Genomic DNA, 17,278 nt, shown 5'->3' with positions numbered 1-17,278 from the left:
GGAGAGGACCTAGGGTTTCGAATCCAGTCTAAACATACATAAGGATCGACTTAAATCTTGTAACATTTTATCGCTCCACATGATCGATTTTCTAACAACTTTAACTATTACCTATCAACTAACAAGTATCCACCATTAAAGAATCTAACCTAAACATGGTGGATCAAGCTTCAAGAAGCAAAAGTAATGAAAGATGGTACCCGTCTGAATCGACTATTACCTAAGAAGTATTGGCCATTAAAGAGACTATTCTAAATATGGCGAATCAACTCGGAAATGTAATAGACGAAGGAATCACGAGTATTGTCGAACATCAATGCATATCAGATGCTTAACAAACTAATGAGATCATAAATCAACATCTCATGCAAAATTGTAACTTCATCAAAACCCTAGACTACAAAAATTAGTTACTCATGCTTATCAAAGATGTCATAAATATTTTCATGAAATAAAAATCAAATAAGAGGCAAAGCAAATCACCAAATCTGAAGCTTTTTTATGTTGTTTGATGAAGAAGATGAGTTGAAGAAATGGATTCTTTCTCTGTGTCTGCCTCTCTCTCTTCAAAGAGAATAAGAATTTATTTCCAACAGAGAAAAAAAAGGAAAAGAAACTACAGGATTCAACAGAAACAAATAACATTCGATCAACTCTCTGAAATTGTACTAACAAAGAACACCTTTCTCTTCAACTCTCTCTCACAAAGAAATGAATAAGATGAGAACTCTCTGAAATTTCAATAACAGCAAAAGAGAAGAAGACAATCTCCTCTCATCTCTCTACAATCTTTGCTAACAAAACAGTAAGAAAAAAGAAGAATAAAAACTTCTCTCTCTCACTACAATCCTCTCCGTCTCTCTGATTTAAGCTCTCTCTTTCTCCCCCTCTCTCTCTCTATAGATTGTATCATGAAGCTCAAGAGGAGATGAAGAAGAACAGAGAGAGAATGTCAGTTCAAATTGAGCTTAACCCCCCCAAAAGATGAGATAATTCTATGAACTCATGCCTCCTTTGCTTATATAGAAAGAAGAAGAAGAATTAATACTGTCTTCTCTCTAAATGGAGCAATAGAGATAAAAATCTCTTTCTGTCTCTCTGTAAAAGATCAAAGACAACTCATCCTTTCTCTAGAATCGGTTTTCAAGAGAAGATAAGAAATTTCTTGATCTTCAATCTTTTGTAAAATCTCTTAACAAGTCCCCAACTATCTCTTCTTCTCTCACTACAAAATGACGTGTTATTTGTGACGGACCATTTCCGACGGATAATGGAAAGTGGTCGGTAATAGACCTAATTTTCTGACGGCGGAGTTAAATTCCGTCGGAAGTAGAGATTGTTCCGACGAACAGTGCTGCCTCCGTCGAAAATGGTTATTATTTGTGACGATTTATTACCGACAAATCGACGTAAATGCGGAAGCTGCTAATTGAAAATTATATTTTTTTTCGGCGGCTCCCGTGCCCTCGGAAAAAGCCCTTATTATGACGGTGGAAATGTTTTCTCCGTCGGAATAGGACATGATTTATGGCGCTAAAATATTCCGCGAAAATATTTTCCGAGAAAACTATTTTCGTCGACTGTGGTCGTCGAAAATAGTTGCCCTAAAACCGCTCCCACAGAAAAACCGTTCGAACTCCACAGCTCCCTCGCCATCTCTCTCAGTTTTCCATCTCTCTGAGTTCTCCATCTCTCTCGGTTCTCCATCTCTCTCAGTTCTCCATCTCTCTAGATCTTCATCTCTCAGGTAAACGATTACTCTATCTTTCTCTCACTTGTTCTATTAGGTTTTAGGGCTCTAGAAATTTGTGTTTATATTTTTAGGGTTTTGGTTTCTTGTTAGTTGTGTAGAAAATGAGTGTTCGAGTTCGAGCTTAAACTTGCTAATTTCTCACCGAGATTGAAGAAGAAATCAAGTGAAACTCACAGGTGTGCTCAATCTTCTTCTTCAACCGAACCCTCACTTTTCAATCTCCTAGTACTTCTCAATTCTAACCACAGTACCCAAACTTGTTCTCTTTCCATTCTCTTAGTTTTCGAGTTTGTTGTTTAAATGGTTTGATGGGTATTTCAATTCTGTTACTTTGAAATACGTAACAGAGAGAATAGAAGCTTCATTCATTCTCTCTGTGTTACTTTTTGGATATAATTTTATCTTCTAAAGTTGATTTTATCTTTTTAGTTGGTAATGTGCTACATTATGACATCCAATTTAGGATTAGGGCTTTTGATTAAAATAAATGTGCTACGTTATGACATTCAATTTAGGGTTAGGGTTTTCGAGTTTGTTGTTTAAATGGTTTAATGGGTCTTCTTTGTCTCCAACTGCTCTAGGATTAACCCTAAAAAGGTAGCTTAAAAGGTGAGGTCCTTCTACAGACTTATATGTGACAACCATCATTGTCTACCGCCAATTTAACAATTTTTTCCTTTAAACCTTGAGACTTGGAAGACTAGCACCGACTCTTCATGAGGATTTAAAGAGGTCGATAAATATGTTTTTGCCATCTGTATTGTGTGCATTGAGCTTCTTGGTCTGGTTGTATTACATGATCAGCTTATTCGATGCGGGGAATTGGTAAAGTTCAATCTGAACATGAAATCATACTTCTTGTCTGTTCTCGTTCTCATTTTCCTTTGTGTTACTTGTGTTATTGTAGTCTGTTCATGTTAAAGACATAAACGCACACGATTGTTGAAATGTGACTCACGTCCAAGCCCTGAGAATTGAGGCGTAAGGGTTCGATTCCCTTCCTATCAAGGTTGCTGGTACATACATTGCAGTTAGGCATTACCATATTCTATTTCTATTTAGAAAAGAAAAGACCTTCAATAGCTATTTACATTCTGTAGGGAAGTCTTGTAAACCAAGTAAAGGGATATACTGCTTTTTACTTTTTAGTGGTTAAATTTCTGAAGCTATTTTTATATGTTTAAGAATTCTAGGTCTTGCTCTTCTTAATGGTATAAATATGTCATACCAATTCGTTTTGTATGAATGAGAACCAATTACAACAACCGATGTTTTGTTCTATTTAACTAACGATTGTGGCACTTTTAAAAAATGGACATGTAAGTCATTTGAGCTAATTGAACATATATAGCTAAGGGCCTCCGAAACGAGGGTTGGCAATTGAAGACGAGTAGAGGTGTTACTTGTTGGTAAGTACTCGTCTCTCTCAGAAAAGCTAACTATCCCCAAACTTCTTGAGTTTGTGGATCTACATTTCATATTCGATAAAGTCCAACACCGAATAGGTATTTCCCAATTAGAACCGATAAGATCTCAAAGACACAGTAGGTGATATTGGGCAGGTACACAATGTGTATCCTATGCTCAATTCTAATAAGTACTTTATTACATCACTACTCAAAAGACCCTCTTATTTTGTCATCTGCTTCATGATCTTGCGTTCATATAAATCATGCTATTATTGGTCTCAAATTGTCATTTTTTCTACTATTTAGAAAGGAGGTAGGCAGAAGCAGCTCGGATCAGGAAGACGTATCCCGATCTAATTTCAGTAAGTTCTTCTACTTATTCAACCTCTGACTTTTTGTTTCTATTAGTCTTTTAGTTTGATCATTTCTGTTGTTATCTTTCTATCTTCTATTCTCTTGGATCTTAACAATACCAACTGCATAAGCTGATCCACTTTCAAAAGCAAAACCAGCATTAGCAAATATAGATATAAGGACATGTTCTTCATATTAAATGGTCCTGGATTAAGAGAAATTTCCAAAACAGAATTTTAGCCATGAAATTTCCAATGGGAAGGATTTTAGCCATGAAATTTCCAATGAATAGATAGATGATGACGAACATATTTCTTAAACTTCAAAGTATATGCACCTATGGGCAGTCTCTGGGTTTAGGACAACTTTGTGAAGTGAATAGATAGATGATGATGAACATTCCAAATCCACATAGCTAAGCTTTTTGAAGTGAAGCGTTCTGCTCTCACTTTATTAGGAGAGACACTTCAACAATTTTTTTCTTTTCTTAATCCTTTAAGTTGTATGTTAGATGGAACTGCATATACCTAAAGATTAATTTTTTTCTTTTCTTAGTTCTTTAAGTTGTACTATTTATAATTTGTTGGTTTCTATGTTTTATTTGAACATGTGATTTTAGAATGTTTATGTTATATCTATCATCTTAAAGATATTCAACCCTCTTTAATTTGATTTTAGTTTTCATTCTTTGAATCTTTGAAGTATTTTGCGTAGAACATGGACAAGTCTTGGATGAGAGCTAATAGCATTACAAAAGAGTACGAAGATGGTGTAAATGCATTCTTAGATTTTGCATTCGCTCACGGGTTTGTCACCGAAGAAAATAAGATAAAATGTCCATGTGCCAAATGCTTAAATACTAAGTATTATGATAGAGACACAATTGAAGGACATTTGGTATGGGATGGGATGATGAGAAGTTATGTAACTTGGTATTTTCATGGGGAACCTAGACCGACAAGTACTCATATGAATGCACCAATGGAAGCTACAAATGAACAAGCCTCCTCCGACGAGGTAGAAAATGACGAAGATTTAGAGGGTATGGTGCGAGACATATGTGGAGTTCATGGCGTCGGAGTAGATATAGATGGTTCAACCGAAGGAGTACAAAATGATGGTTCTTTTGAGTCGAATAAGTTCTATAGATTGTTAGAACAATGGAAGAAAGAGTTATATCCTGGTTGTGATAAGATGACTATGCTATCTTTTTTATCAAACTCTGGAATTATAAGTGCATTGGTGGATGGAGCGATAACTCTTTCAAATTACTACTTCAATTACTGAGAGATGCTTTACCAGATGGGTGTACCTTACCGGAAAACTTTACCCAATGCAAGAAGTTGCTTTCAGATTTGGGATTGAACTATGTAAAGATCGATGCATGCCCAAACGACTGTATGTTGTATTACAAAGAAACATCTCAGCTTCTAAATTGTACTCGTTGTGGCATGGCTCGCTACAAGATGAGGAAAAAAAGACACCTGCAAACTTCGTTACTTCCCCTTGAAACCAAGATTACAACGACTATTCATGTCATCAAAGAGTGCAACTGACATGAGATGGCATGATGAGGAACGTATAAAGACGGAGTATTAAGGCATCCCGCAAATTCTGAAGCTTGGAAAGATTTTGATGCTAGGAATCCGACATTTGCTGCGGATTCAAGAAATGTGAGATTGGGTTTGGCAAGTGATGGGTTTAATCCTTTTCGAACAATGAGTATTTTTCATAGCACGTGGCCAGTTGTACTTTTGCCATATAATTTACCACCATGGTTGTGCATGAAACAACCTAACATTATATTGTCTTTGTTAATACCTGGACCTCGCAGTCCAGGAAATGACACTGACGTATATTTGAGACCGTTGATTGATGAACTCAAAGAATTATGGGAAGAAGGGATACATACTTACGATTCTTCTAGGAATGAAACATTTAAAATGCATGCATCTTTATTGTGGACCATTAGTGATTATCCCGGACTTGCTATGTTATCTGGTTGGAGCACTAAAGGTAAAATGGCATGTTCAACTTGCTATGAGCAAACAAGTCATTTATACTTGCCTAATTGGCGGAAGACATGTTATATGAATCATAGACGCTTCTTGCCTATGGATCATAGATTTCGCAAAATGAGGAAGGAATTTGATGGTGAAGTTGATAAGAGAGCACCTCCTAACCCTCTTTTGGGTACTGATATCTTGGAAAAGTTAAGAGACTTACCATATGTGTTTGGTAAGAAATTTGAGGAGAGTTTGAGAGGGGATACTAGTCACAAAAGAAGAAGGGTTACAAAGGACACAGAAGATATGCCCGATAACTGGAAAAAGTTGAGTATTTTTTATGAATTACCATATTGGAAACATAACATTCTTAAGCACAATTTAGATGTTATGCATATCGAGAAAAATATTTGTGATAATATTTTGGGTACTATTATGGACATTGAAGGAAAAACAAAGGACAATCTGAAGGCAAGATTAGACCTTGTTAGAATGGGAATTAGATATGAGTTGCACCCTATACAAAAGGAAAATGGAAAATTTTACATTCCAGCGGCATGTTATACTATGGACAAGTCTCGTAAAGCGTTGTTTTGTAATGTTTTGAAAAATCTCAAGTGTCCAGATGGTTATTCTTCGGATATTGCTCGTTGTGTCAATGTGAAACAACAAAAGATACTTGGGTTGAAGAGTCACGATTGCCATGTAATAATGCAACAATTGTTACCTTTGCTGATTCGAAAATCGTTATCGAAGAAAGTTTGCTCTACTTTAATCGAATTCAGCATGTTCTTTCGTAATTTGTGTTCAAAAGTGGGTCGAGTTGAGGATTATCAACGACTCGAAGATAAAATTTCCTTGATTCTGTGCAATTTGGAGATGATATTTCCACCAACTTTTTTTGACATAATGATCCACTTGTCTATCCATTTGGCATCAGAAGCACGTATAGGTGGTCCAGTCAATTATAGATGGATGTATCCAATCGAAAGGTATATAACATGTTATTTCGTTCATTAATTATTAATCTTCTTATTTTTGTTTACTTCTCTAATGATTATTCACTTGTGTGAATAGATACTTGTGTACTTTAAAGAAATACGTTCGCAACAGAGCCCAACCGGAAGGATCAATTGCCGAAGGATATATTGCCGATGAGTGTGTCTCATTTGTGACAAGATATATGGAGAATGTTGAAACGCGGTCGAATAAACCAGCAAGATACAAAGACAACACTTCGATTCGTGGCGGGGTCAAATTTATATTAGATCAAGCGGAGATTAATCGGGTGCATTATTATATCTCGTCAAATGACAACGATGTCTCTTACTATATTGAGTAAGAAATATTTTTAGAAATGATATATAACTTTCATGTTAATTTTCAAAAGTTGTTGAAAATAACAAATCGTTTCAATTTGCAGCCATCACAAAGCAATGTTACTACATTAGTCAAATCATCTCTTTGCTTTCAATCTTACTACATTAGTCGTATCTGTTTAATCATTCCTCTGACGACAATTGAAATTTTGTTTGCAGTTTATAAGAAATGGTTGATGAACAACATCAAAAAAAGAGAGGAAGGGGAAATGGAAAGAATGGGTGGTTGAAAAAATTGAAGTCAAACGAGAAAACAGTAATTGAACTCAATGCAAAGAACTTACCAATAGGACAAAATGCTTTAGAATTGGTGCACTATATTTCCTTGCTCGCGAAAGACAGAAATAGGTTCTCACTCGCGAAAGAGTGGGACGAGTTAGGAGAACAGATCGATGATGCCGTAGAAACGATAAAGGTAAATGTGTCATTTAATTACATGTGTTTTTCTTTCTTTGTCTTCTTACATCTAATAATCTTTCTTTTTTATTTAAGTTTTGTTTGAATTTCCTAGTAATTGCGATAACTTTTTAAGAAAGAGATTAAATTCACGATGGAAAGATCACAAAAATTATTTGAAAACTAAATACTACAAGAACGAAGAAGACAAAAACCGATGTCGCGAGTTTGTACCTGAAGGAGTTGTTCCAACTCAGTGGTTATCTTTGATTGAGCTTTGGGGAACTGATGATTCAAAGGTACAAACATTTTATTTTCTTACACATTTAGGTAAAAGTTTGATGTGTTCTCTAAAGTATTATTATTTTTTTTAATATAGGTAGTTTCCGAAAGAAATGCCAGAAATAGAGCTGCCTTGAAGTGTCTTCATACTACGGGTTCTAAATCCTTTTCACGAGTCATATCAGAGGTAAAGCTTCATCTTTCACTTAACACAAGTTTGTTAAAATGCTTTGGCAAACTTACATTATTGTTATGTTGTAACGTTATTACTTGTGAAGTATTGTCGCTTTTTAATTTTTGTAGGTCGAAATAGAAGAAGGCATCACAATCGAGAGGGGAGCAAAAATTTTTAAAGTCACTCGAACTCCTAAAGGTGCTAAAGAGATTTTAAATGAGGATTCTGCGGAAAAAGTAGTAAGTTTCTTTTCATATTAACATTTGATATGTTTAATATCTTATTATGTATATGAAATACGTGGACGGTAATAAACTTTGTATTGCTTGGCAGAGACAAATGGATGAATTAGAGGCAAGTAAAATTCCACAGAGTACTTGATGGACCTAGAAGGTTACCCTAAATAGGTCATCACCCGCAAGTGCACGGGCGTCAAGTAATAATTCCGGTAAGACCGGTTATTTCCTCAGAGACTAAGTGAAACCTATTCTAAGACTTGGAAGTAACTTGGTTTTTCTTTGAAAATTGTTTTGGTGATGATAAAATCAAATAATGAAACAAAAATAAATAACGATGAACTCAAATGGGGGAGGAGTCTAGGGGGTTTCGGAATCTACCACATAAAATCATCTTTAGAACAAATAGTTAACTAGTAAATTCTCCCTTTTTTATAACTCGGAATTTCAGATAATGAACTATCTTAATCCCGGAAGATGTTTTCGTTTAAACCCAATAATCTATAACAATGTAATTGTTTATTTCAAAAAACAAATCTCTAAACTATTGTTTATCAATCAATAAGCATATATCATCAAAGAATCTAATCTAAGCATGATATATCAAATTTAAAAGTATAAACAATGAAAAGAAAATCAATTCTACAAATTAAAACAATTTCAACTTTGAATCACAATCAAGAGAATTAACAAACTAAAAATATGTCTCTAAAGGTTCAAGTATGTGTTTCATCCTAAAACCCTAGATGGAGAGTCTTAGCTAATCATGATCGAGATTTAAATAAATATGAAGAATAAAAGAGAATGGAAGAAAACTAAACTTTTTCTCGCTGGAAATTGTTTTTCCTGTCTGGCAGCCAAACGCACCCTAAGGAGCAGTTTTCCTTTTGTTTTTACTGTTTTCCAGACAAACAGACCCTTAGAGAAAACGATTTTCTCATCTTCTCGGAAACAATTTCTCTGTAGGAAAATTATTTTCCCACAGATTTTCTCATCTTCCTCACTGTTTTTCTTTTCTCTCTCTAATGTTTCTCTCTCTGTTATCAATTCAATTCCAACTCAAAATATCAACCAATTGAAAGAAGAGTTGTTATATAATATAAAAAACTTCAAAATACAAACAATCTCTCTCTCTGTACATATTTCTCTCTCACTTTTCTCTCTGTTTCTCCATTTCTCTCACAAAAACAAAATAAAACAGAGGAAGAAGAAGATGATAATGGTCACTGTTTCTAACTCTCTCTATCCTTTTTCTCTCTCGGATTTCTGTTTAAGCTGTCTCCTTCTCTCTATTCTTCTCCTCTCTCTCTAAAATAATTCCTTGAAGTTCATGAGAAGAAGATGGACTCAAAGAACAATGGAGTACTCTGTTTTGTCTGCCCAATCGAGATGCCTCTTTAGTTTTGTGATATCTATATATATAGAGAAGAGGGCAGCAGAATCTAAACGCAGTCCTATTTTCTCTCAAATCATCACTGAAGATCCTTTTCAACCGAGAATATCTTTCAAAGATAGTCTCTCTCGGATTTATTTCTTTCTTAAGTCCAACCGAATGAATTTGTTCTTCTGTTTTGAAGAGAAATAAATTTCTCTATAGATATATTATTTTCACATCTTTCCTTCTTGATCAAATCTCTTTGGTTGCTCTCTGTTTCTATCTTTCCTAATCGAAAGTCTCGGCTCATCTTCTTTCCCTCTCTACAAAATTTCTTCCTTCTTTAACAGTACAGAGAGAGAGAAAATCGATATAGAATGGAGATAAGATCTCCCCAAATTTCTTCTCCAACTCCTTCGAATCTAAGTCTTCACAACTCAGCTCTATATCTCACTCAATCTCTCGGTCTTATCTTTGTCTTGAATTCCCTCTCTATGATATTTTTGTTTCCATTTCTCTCTCTCTAAATTTCTCTAACCAGTAAAGAGAGAGAGACGAGATGGAAGGGAAAGTTATTCCCACAAATTTTGGAACCAGTCAACGTTGCTGGGGTTACAAAGAAGAATGATTTGGTGTGTTGCAGAGCACAGGGACGGGATACGATGTACTTGAGATTGACGCCACGTGGACCGGGACAACTTCATCCGTTAGATCTCATATGATACGCGATATTATTTTGGTCACGGGTGCATCAGATCATACACTTCAAGAGATTTCGCAGTACCACCGAGCATACCCGAACATAGCCCTAAGCTCATCTGACCCTATAGATTCGCTTCCCTCTTGTGCGCCACGTGTCGCTTGGAGATCTATATTGACTTGATTTTGACTTAAACTTTGACCGATTCTAGTTTGTTCATCCGGACTCCAATTCGACTTCTGCTTTCGCCATTGGGTTTGTCTTGGACTCCAAATTTCATTCGAGCACCAAGGTTGACCAAAGTTATCATAACCAATAAATGACCAAAATGCCCTTAGCATGCCTTTCTCTCGATTCTTGGCAGTTTTTCACATCGAACTCCGTAAAATACACCTGGGAAAGAGAAACACATAATTTATCAGAATAACTGCCCGAAATGGACTAACTAACCCGAGTTAAGAGATTCAGATGGGACATTTTCATGTCTTATCAGTACTCTAGAAGATTTTGACGACTCGCCAAGCCCGAATGACGTATTTGGCACCGTAATGGGGCGTGAGAAAGGTGGCCGTATTCGGTGTCTTCCAATGGTAAAACCAAAAGACATATGGGGTCGACAGTCATCTTTGGGCGTCATTAAGGATTTAACGGAGAAAAACAAAACAATAACGGCAGAAGTTGAGGCTATGAAAGTGAAGATGGATGCATTTGAGGCTTTGAAAGAAGAGATGGAGTTATTTATGAGATTCATGCAGTCACACACTGCAAGTTCATCGTCGCTAGTATAATTAACTTATATTTTTATTACGTTAATTACTATTACACCCAACCAATTTGCAAAAGTATCTCCTTTTATGATATAAAATAACACCAAAACACACCCAAAAGAAACGGTTCCACTCGAATCACTTCTTTGACAAGATAGCGGAAACTTAGTACAAAACAGTTCATACCATTAAACTATACATATTCGATCCTAGTTGAAAGCGATCGGCCTTTCGATCCTATTTGAAAGTGATTCTATCTATTTGTGTCCGTTAAAAGTATGAGAACCTCTTCATCACTTAAAGATGAATCTGCTGCATACTGCAAAGCAGTTTTACCATCTATATCTACTTAGTTTGCCTTGGTCGAATTTCAGAGTCTCATGTTTAGTTCAGGTTTAGTAAAGATACTTATATAAGGATTTAGTTTGCCTTGGTCGAATTTCACATAATTGCTAGTTTCAAATCATAACACACTTACTAACTTCATTTTGTATGTATGTTAATGCAGTTACCATGATATCTCGAGTCGTTTGTGGTGTTGAATGGAATATCAATTGGATTTTTGAATCTCAGCCTCGATTTTGACTCGGTTGGTTTTATCGTTTACATTACTTAGCGACTTTGTTATTTTACGGTATATATGCTTGTATGAAACCAATAGTTTTATTGGTTTTCGACTTCATTACTTTTTATGTATATGACTTCGTTAATGAAATATCCAATACTTTTAATTTGTTATTCTTGTGAATGTTTGGTTTATGTTATTTTTTTCAGCAGGTTTATGTAATTGATAATGCTGCTGCTGCAGCAGCGGAAAAAACCAAAATTAAATTTAAAAAAAAATTGAGTATTTTCGTCGGAAAGGAGCCGTCGGGAATAGTTTGCCACTATTTTCCGGCGGATTATCAAAAACAAACCATCGGGAATAAGCCGAGGCAGGTTGACATTTACGAGAATGTTTTCCGACGCCTTTCTTTAAGTTATTCGTCGGAAAAGAATCTATTTTCGACGACGGCCGTCGTCGGAAATACTATTTCCGTCGCCCCCATTTCCGACCACTTTGCGACGGTCTTGTCTCGTCGGAAGAAGTCTTTTCCGACAGCTTTTCCTTTATTTTCGACGGACCCTTTCCGTCATAAATGGTCTTCGTTTTTGTAGTGACTGTTATTTCCATAATCTTCCAAAGAAAACATTCCTTCTCTTCTGTATCAAAATATCTCCAAGATTCTCCACTTCAATCTTCAGTCTCAAATCTCTTCTAACAATATATCACCATTATCATTGTAAAGATCTCATAGCTCAACCGAATATCTTTCTTTCCTTCCAACTCTGTTCCATCTTTGATTTCATCTAAAAAATTCTCACCCCAATCTTTTTCTCTCTCTACTGTTATGAATTCTTCTTCTAATTTCTCTCTCTCTAGATAAGTGAATATCTCTTCATCTTTATATAACTTTTCTTTCTTTCAAAAGGTCTCTAGTAATCTTTTCTTTCATGGGTGTAGAGAGAAGATACTGTAGTATATAGTATCCATATCTATTATACAAAACAGATCCTTGTGACTAGGACATAATTAATTACATTAATATGACTTGGCAATTTGACTGGAATAAAATATATACACATGGACATGACACATTGATCCTACCCTCTAATCTAACGTGGATCCACCCATTGATGTAACGATTGTAATCTAACGACCCACCCACATACTGCCCCTCTCTCTTTCTCTCTTCCAAAACAGAAACGCCAAAACACCTCATCTCTCTTCCTACACCCTCAATGTCTGATGTCTCTTTGATTGAATCTCCAAATTAGTTCAACCCTTTCTGTCCGATGGTGTTCCTGACTGTTCCTTCGTGAACCTTGCTTCATTATTCATTCCCTCTTTTATATTAATGGTCTCATTTATGTCTGAAGGCTGAAGACTGTGGTGAAGCTTTCAACTACAAGTTCCTAAGTAAATTCCTCATTTACTCTTCTTCATCTATTAGTCTCCTACGAAACATCTTTCTACTCCATAGATGTTGCACGGGAGAAAGAAAAATCTGTCGAAATCGTCATGAGCGATTCAAAAAATCTGCATTTTAATCTTTAAGAGGATCTCAGTGAACTGGAATCAACAAAGAAGATAACAGTAAAAAACTCATAAGATGATTTAAGTTTTTATTTTCCGATTTTCCATTTTAATATTATTTTCCTATTTGCATTTTGCCCATTTAATTAGATCAGAGTTTCACTAGATATTTTTAGAGATGATCTTGTAAATTGGAAATTGTTGCCAATGTGTTTGATAAAATACCTCAACTAGAACGTGGGAAAGAAGAAGACGTTTGAAGGGAATAAAATTAAGAGTTAATTCCTATATGGCCCCCTACTTTGTGACCAGCTTCCTTTATGGCCCCCTTTTTTTCGTAAATTCAAATATGACCCCTTATTTTCAGGTAAATGTCATTACTACCCTTTCTAATTCTAAATTTAAAACATTAAAACAAAATTATTTCCACCTCACCCCTCCCTCCCTCCATCTCATCTCACCCTACACCTCACCCTACACCTCACCCTACACCTCACCCTTCTCTCTCTCTCTCCAATTCACCTCTCTCTCTCCAACTCACCTCTCTCTCTCTCCAACTCACCCCTTTCTTCTCCGGTGAGGTGGCCGACCGGAATATTTTCCGGCCGGCCACCTTCAAAATTTTTTAAAAAAAAAAAAATTCTCTCTCCTCTCTCTCTCTCTCATTTTTTTTTTAATCTCTCACCTCTCTCTCTCTCTAAAACTCCGGCGAAGGGGGTTTCCCTTCGCCGGAGGATCTGTTCGTGAACAGAGAACAACTCTCTGTTCACGAACAGATCTGTTCGTGAACAGATCCTTCGGCGAAGGGAAAGCCCTTCGCCGGAGTTTTAGAGAGAGAGAGAGGTGAGAGATTAAAAAAAAAAAAATTAGAGAGAGAGAGGAGAGCGAATTTTTTTTTTTTTTTAAATTTTGAAGGTGGCCGGCCGGAAAATATTCCGGCCGGCCACCTCACCGGAGAAGAAAGGGGTGAGTTGGAGAGAGAGAGAGGTGAGTTGGAGAGAGAGAGGTGAATTGGAGAGAGAGAGAGAAGGGTGAGGTGTAGGGTGAGATGGGGTGGAGGGAGAGAGGGGTGAGGTGGAAATAATTTTGTTTTAATGTTTTAAATTTAGAATTAGGAAGGGTAGTAATGACATTTACCTGAAAATAGGGGGTCATATTTGAATTTACGAAAAAAAGGAGGCCATAAAGGAAGCTGGTCACAAAGTAGGGGGCCATATAGGAATTAACTCTAAAATTAATGGTACCGTAGTTATTTATACTTAATTAACAACTTGCTTATTTTGTTTTGTGGTTCATCCAATATTTTGTTCTACTTCCAAAAATCTATATGTTTTTTGATACGAACTTTTAATTGAAGAGATTTTCGTACAAACTTTTTTTTTTCCAGAGTTACCTCCCTGTAGTAACAACTTGATACAATCCATTTGTTTTCATAGAGATTTTAAAACAAGTAATTATAGAGGTGATCTTTCATCTAATCCCGAAGTACGCTTTCGCCCTGTGATCTGCTATATGTTTAAGATGTTGATTGTATGATTTTAGGGCAGATGAGGAAATCTAACTTCTTAATGGGTAATTTGCGGCTGATATTTCATTTATGCTAACACATTGGCGATATGATTCCTCTTTTTCATCTTCACTTTTCTTTGTTCTTTTTCTGTTTTTGCATGTGGATTTGAGTTGGAATAGAGAATGAAAACATGATTTGATCGCCGAAAATATGCCTACTTTGTATTACCTCTACTTGGTCTTTCTCTATATCCCACTCTCTTTTTCTGGTCATCCTTTGCTCCTATTTTCCATGAAGATAATTCATATTAGGGATATAGTGAGAATGTGAGACTGGGAGGTGACTGAGGTCAACCATTGAAACTTGACCAACATGGTCAGTCATATGTTGTATTACACGTCCAATCCTCGGACTATTAGCTTGCATCATTTTGTGCTTAATATATTCATCTATGTTCTCTCTTCATTCCCTGAAATTTCATTTTGTTAGGGTTGAATATCAGCCAAGACACAATAGTGGCGCATCTTCATTTAAGCAGCTGATTGCAAGGCTAACACCTCGTGTGCAATCTGTCTACTATCGAGATGGGATAGGGAACATCTTGTCATCGCACTTACGTACTAATAACCAAAAGGTTCTTATAACATCATTTTACTTGAAACCCTTACTGACCATTCACACACATGTATTTTTTTTCTTAGTTCCGCTCAATCTTAGAATTATGAAACTCAATACCTAATGCATTTACTGTGCAACAGCTGTTGGATATATGCCCCTTAGAATCTTAACTGATAAAAGTATCTTCAATTTTGTTCTCTCCCACTAGGGTTAGTTCATCTATCACCTGACTAGGTGTGCTTTTACAATGTCTGAGATTCTTATTGGTTCATGTTATTTATGTCTTGAAAAGATGAGCTTGTATGCACTCATTGTGGATTGGCATATAATTCCCTAAACTTCACAAATAGATGGCTTGAGGATTTCTTTTATTGAGAAAAAGTTACTTCCGTGTTCAGCATCTATAAATTTTGTCGTTTATAAAATAGGTTATAGTTGATCAATTCGTTAAATTTAATTTGAACAGAGCGACGTTATAAGTGTACAAGCAACGCACTTTGAAGCAATGTCGACATCAGGTGCACACCCTTTCCCTCAATATGTATGTAACTATATAAGTATATGCAAACTGTTTGATCCATTTCCTACTGTACATTTTATGCAAGTATAATATTGACAAATCTTAAAAAATACATTATTGTAATCATGAATCTCCAGAGATGGTTTCAACTTGTTATGTATCAGATTATACCTACTCTAAATATCTGGTCGTGTATAGTCTGATCTTGAAATTGAGCCACATTATCTTTGTTCGATGGATGGAAGGCCACATTTGTGATTGGCTATAGGCTACCATTGCAAGACTTCCTATTTGAATCATCTGATGGGGGGGTTACCTAAAATTTACTTTTGGATGTCCTCTTGCTGATATAGTGGTAGAACTGAAGGTATTGCAAATCTAATAACTTATCTGTTGAGTTTGGTGTCACATTCATAACTAAATCTTATACGTTACCTTTTATTTATGCTCTTATGATACACATGGATCGAAAGCTGCAATGTGTTACCATTATTTATTTACATAATATTGTACTTTGCTATGGTTCAGGTGGTGTTGCCGGGGGGATCAAAAGACTCATCAAACCGTAAAATGATTGATTATTGAAGCAATACTAATTATATGGGTATTTATTTATTATTCTTTGTGATGCAGGCGCATAACATGTGGGCCCACGTCCACGCGTGCATCCTATTCGGCCATAATAGTAGTCCTAGTTAGTATAGGATTAGGAAGTTACTTTAAATTGGTATTTCTTTATTTTAAAGTTTCTATGTTTTAAGTATTTTATTATTTAGGAATCCTAGTTTGAGTCTATCTAGGAAAGTCTTATATCCTATAAAAGGAGGTCTAGTCTATTTTATTATTCACCTTGAGAAGAAAATCAATTGAAGTTATTAATATTTTAAGTTTAGTTTATCGTTTTCTTTAATTGTTCTTAGTTATTTCATTGTTCTTTAATTACTCCGCTGCGTCTACATCACTTTGCTAGGGTTTCGAGTGGAATACAACACATTGAGAACTAATATGTTCAGCATGATGAATATATTTCTTCTATTTCAGTAGTTTATAGTGGAAGGTGCAACTATCAATTTAGGTTTTTAACTTCCACTGAAATTTGACCAATGAGAGGGGCTAGATTCTATATCTATGTTGATTTCAATTGTGTAGTTGGATTGATCAATGAGAGGGGCTAGATTCTACATCTATGTTAGTGCAATTATGTTGATATTTTTGGTTATCTTGCTTTGATCCAGATCCATATTCTCACAAGTTCTCTCAACAACAAAAAAAAAAAAAAAATTTCTCACAAGTTATATTTGGATAATCGGTTCGCGGTGGAAAAGTTATGTGGTTCTTTTGGTTGTGTAAAGATATTCCGTGTGGTTTTTGTTTTGATTTCATGGATCTCATAATTTTCCAGTGTTTTTGGATTTTTGTATTAAACTTGGGTTTGGTTCAATTCTGTGTCACTTTCTTTGTTTCGTACTAATCATTTATCTTCTTTTTTAATCAACTGAATAAATTGATTTCATATTCTTTTAGGCGTGCTATTTTCGTGAAGCATATTTGAAGCGTAATTAAGCAAGGGTAAAAAAACATATATATATATATATATATATATATATATATATATATATATATATATGGAGTCATTGTAACAGTAGAAACCAACCTTGAGCAGTAAGTCACAAGTTACAAGATTGTCTCATAGGAAGGATAAAGGATAAAGTCATTTTCAA

The 17,278-nt window shown here is 35.5% G+C and overlaps 2 protein-coding genes, 2 long non-coding RNA genes and 1 other non-coding gene across 5 annotated transcripts; 4 read left to right on the top strand and 1 right to left on the bottom strand.

The window, feature by feature from the left end:
- The first annotated feature begins 1,582 nt into the window (after positions 1–1,582).
- On the top strand, positions 1,583–11,410 carry LOC147564872 (uncharacterized). Its single transcript, XR_015228335.1, has 3 exons — positions 1,583–1,747; positions 3,469–3,524; positions 11,341–11,410. It is a non-coding gene; the product is annotated as an uncharacterized LOC147564872 (long non-coding RNA).
- Positions 5,455–6,885, top strand: LOC147564874 (uncharacterized). Its single transcript, XM_086650680.1, has 2 exons — positions 5,455–6,514; positions 6,600–6,885. The coding sequence occupies exons 1-2, from the start codon at positions 5,460–5,462 to the stop codon at positions 6,862–6,864; spliced, it is 1,320 nt and encodes a 439-aa protein (XP_086506806.1). The 5' UTR covers positions 5,455–5,459; the 3' UTR covers positions 6,865–6,885.
- On the top strand, positions 7,071–10,853 carry LOC147564873 (uncharacterized). Its single transcript, XM_086651447.1, has 6 exons — positions 7,071–7,341; positions 7,394–7,596; positions 7,677–7,766; positions 7,883–7,993; positions 10,277–10,320; positions 10,559–10,853. The coding sequence occupies exons 1-6, from the start codon at positions 7,071–7,073 to the stop codon at positions 10,851–10,853; spliced, it is 1,014 nt and encodes a 337-aa protein (XP_086507573.1).
- Positions 11,411–12,569: 1,159 nt separating the features above from the next.
- On the bottom strand, positions 12,570–17,075 carry LOC147564870 (uncharacterized). The gene is made up of 4 exons (XR_015228336.1): positions 16,520–17,075; positions 14,154–16,177; positions 12,835–13,194; positions 12,570–12,753 (listed from the first exon to the last, which is right to left on the bottom strand). It is a non-coding gene; the product is annotated as an uncharacterized LOC147564870 (long non-coding RNA).
- LOC147564871 (small nucleolar RNA Z101) lies at positions 14,448–14,537 on the top strand. Its single transcript, XR_015231647.1, has one exon. It is a non-coding gene; the product is annotated as a small nucleolar RNA Z101 (small nucleolar RNA).
- Positions 17,076–17,278: the final 203 nt, after the last annotated feature.

Source organism: Eschscholzia californica, unplaced genomic scaffold (assembly GCF_041429995.1).
Source record: "Eschscholzia californica isolate CP2 unplaced genomic scaffold, dmEscCali1.0.p SCAF_1, whole genome shotgun sequence".
NCBI classification, from domain to species: domain Eukaryota; kingdom Viridiplantae; phylum Streptophyta; class Magnoliopsida; order Ranunculales; family Papaveraceae; genus Eschscholzia; species Eschscholzia californica.
The sequence above is the reverse complement of the archived record's forward strand: the minus strand, read 5'-3'. Positions and strand labels throughout refer to the sequence as shown.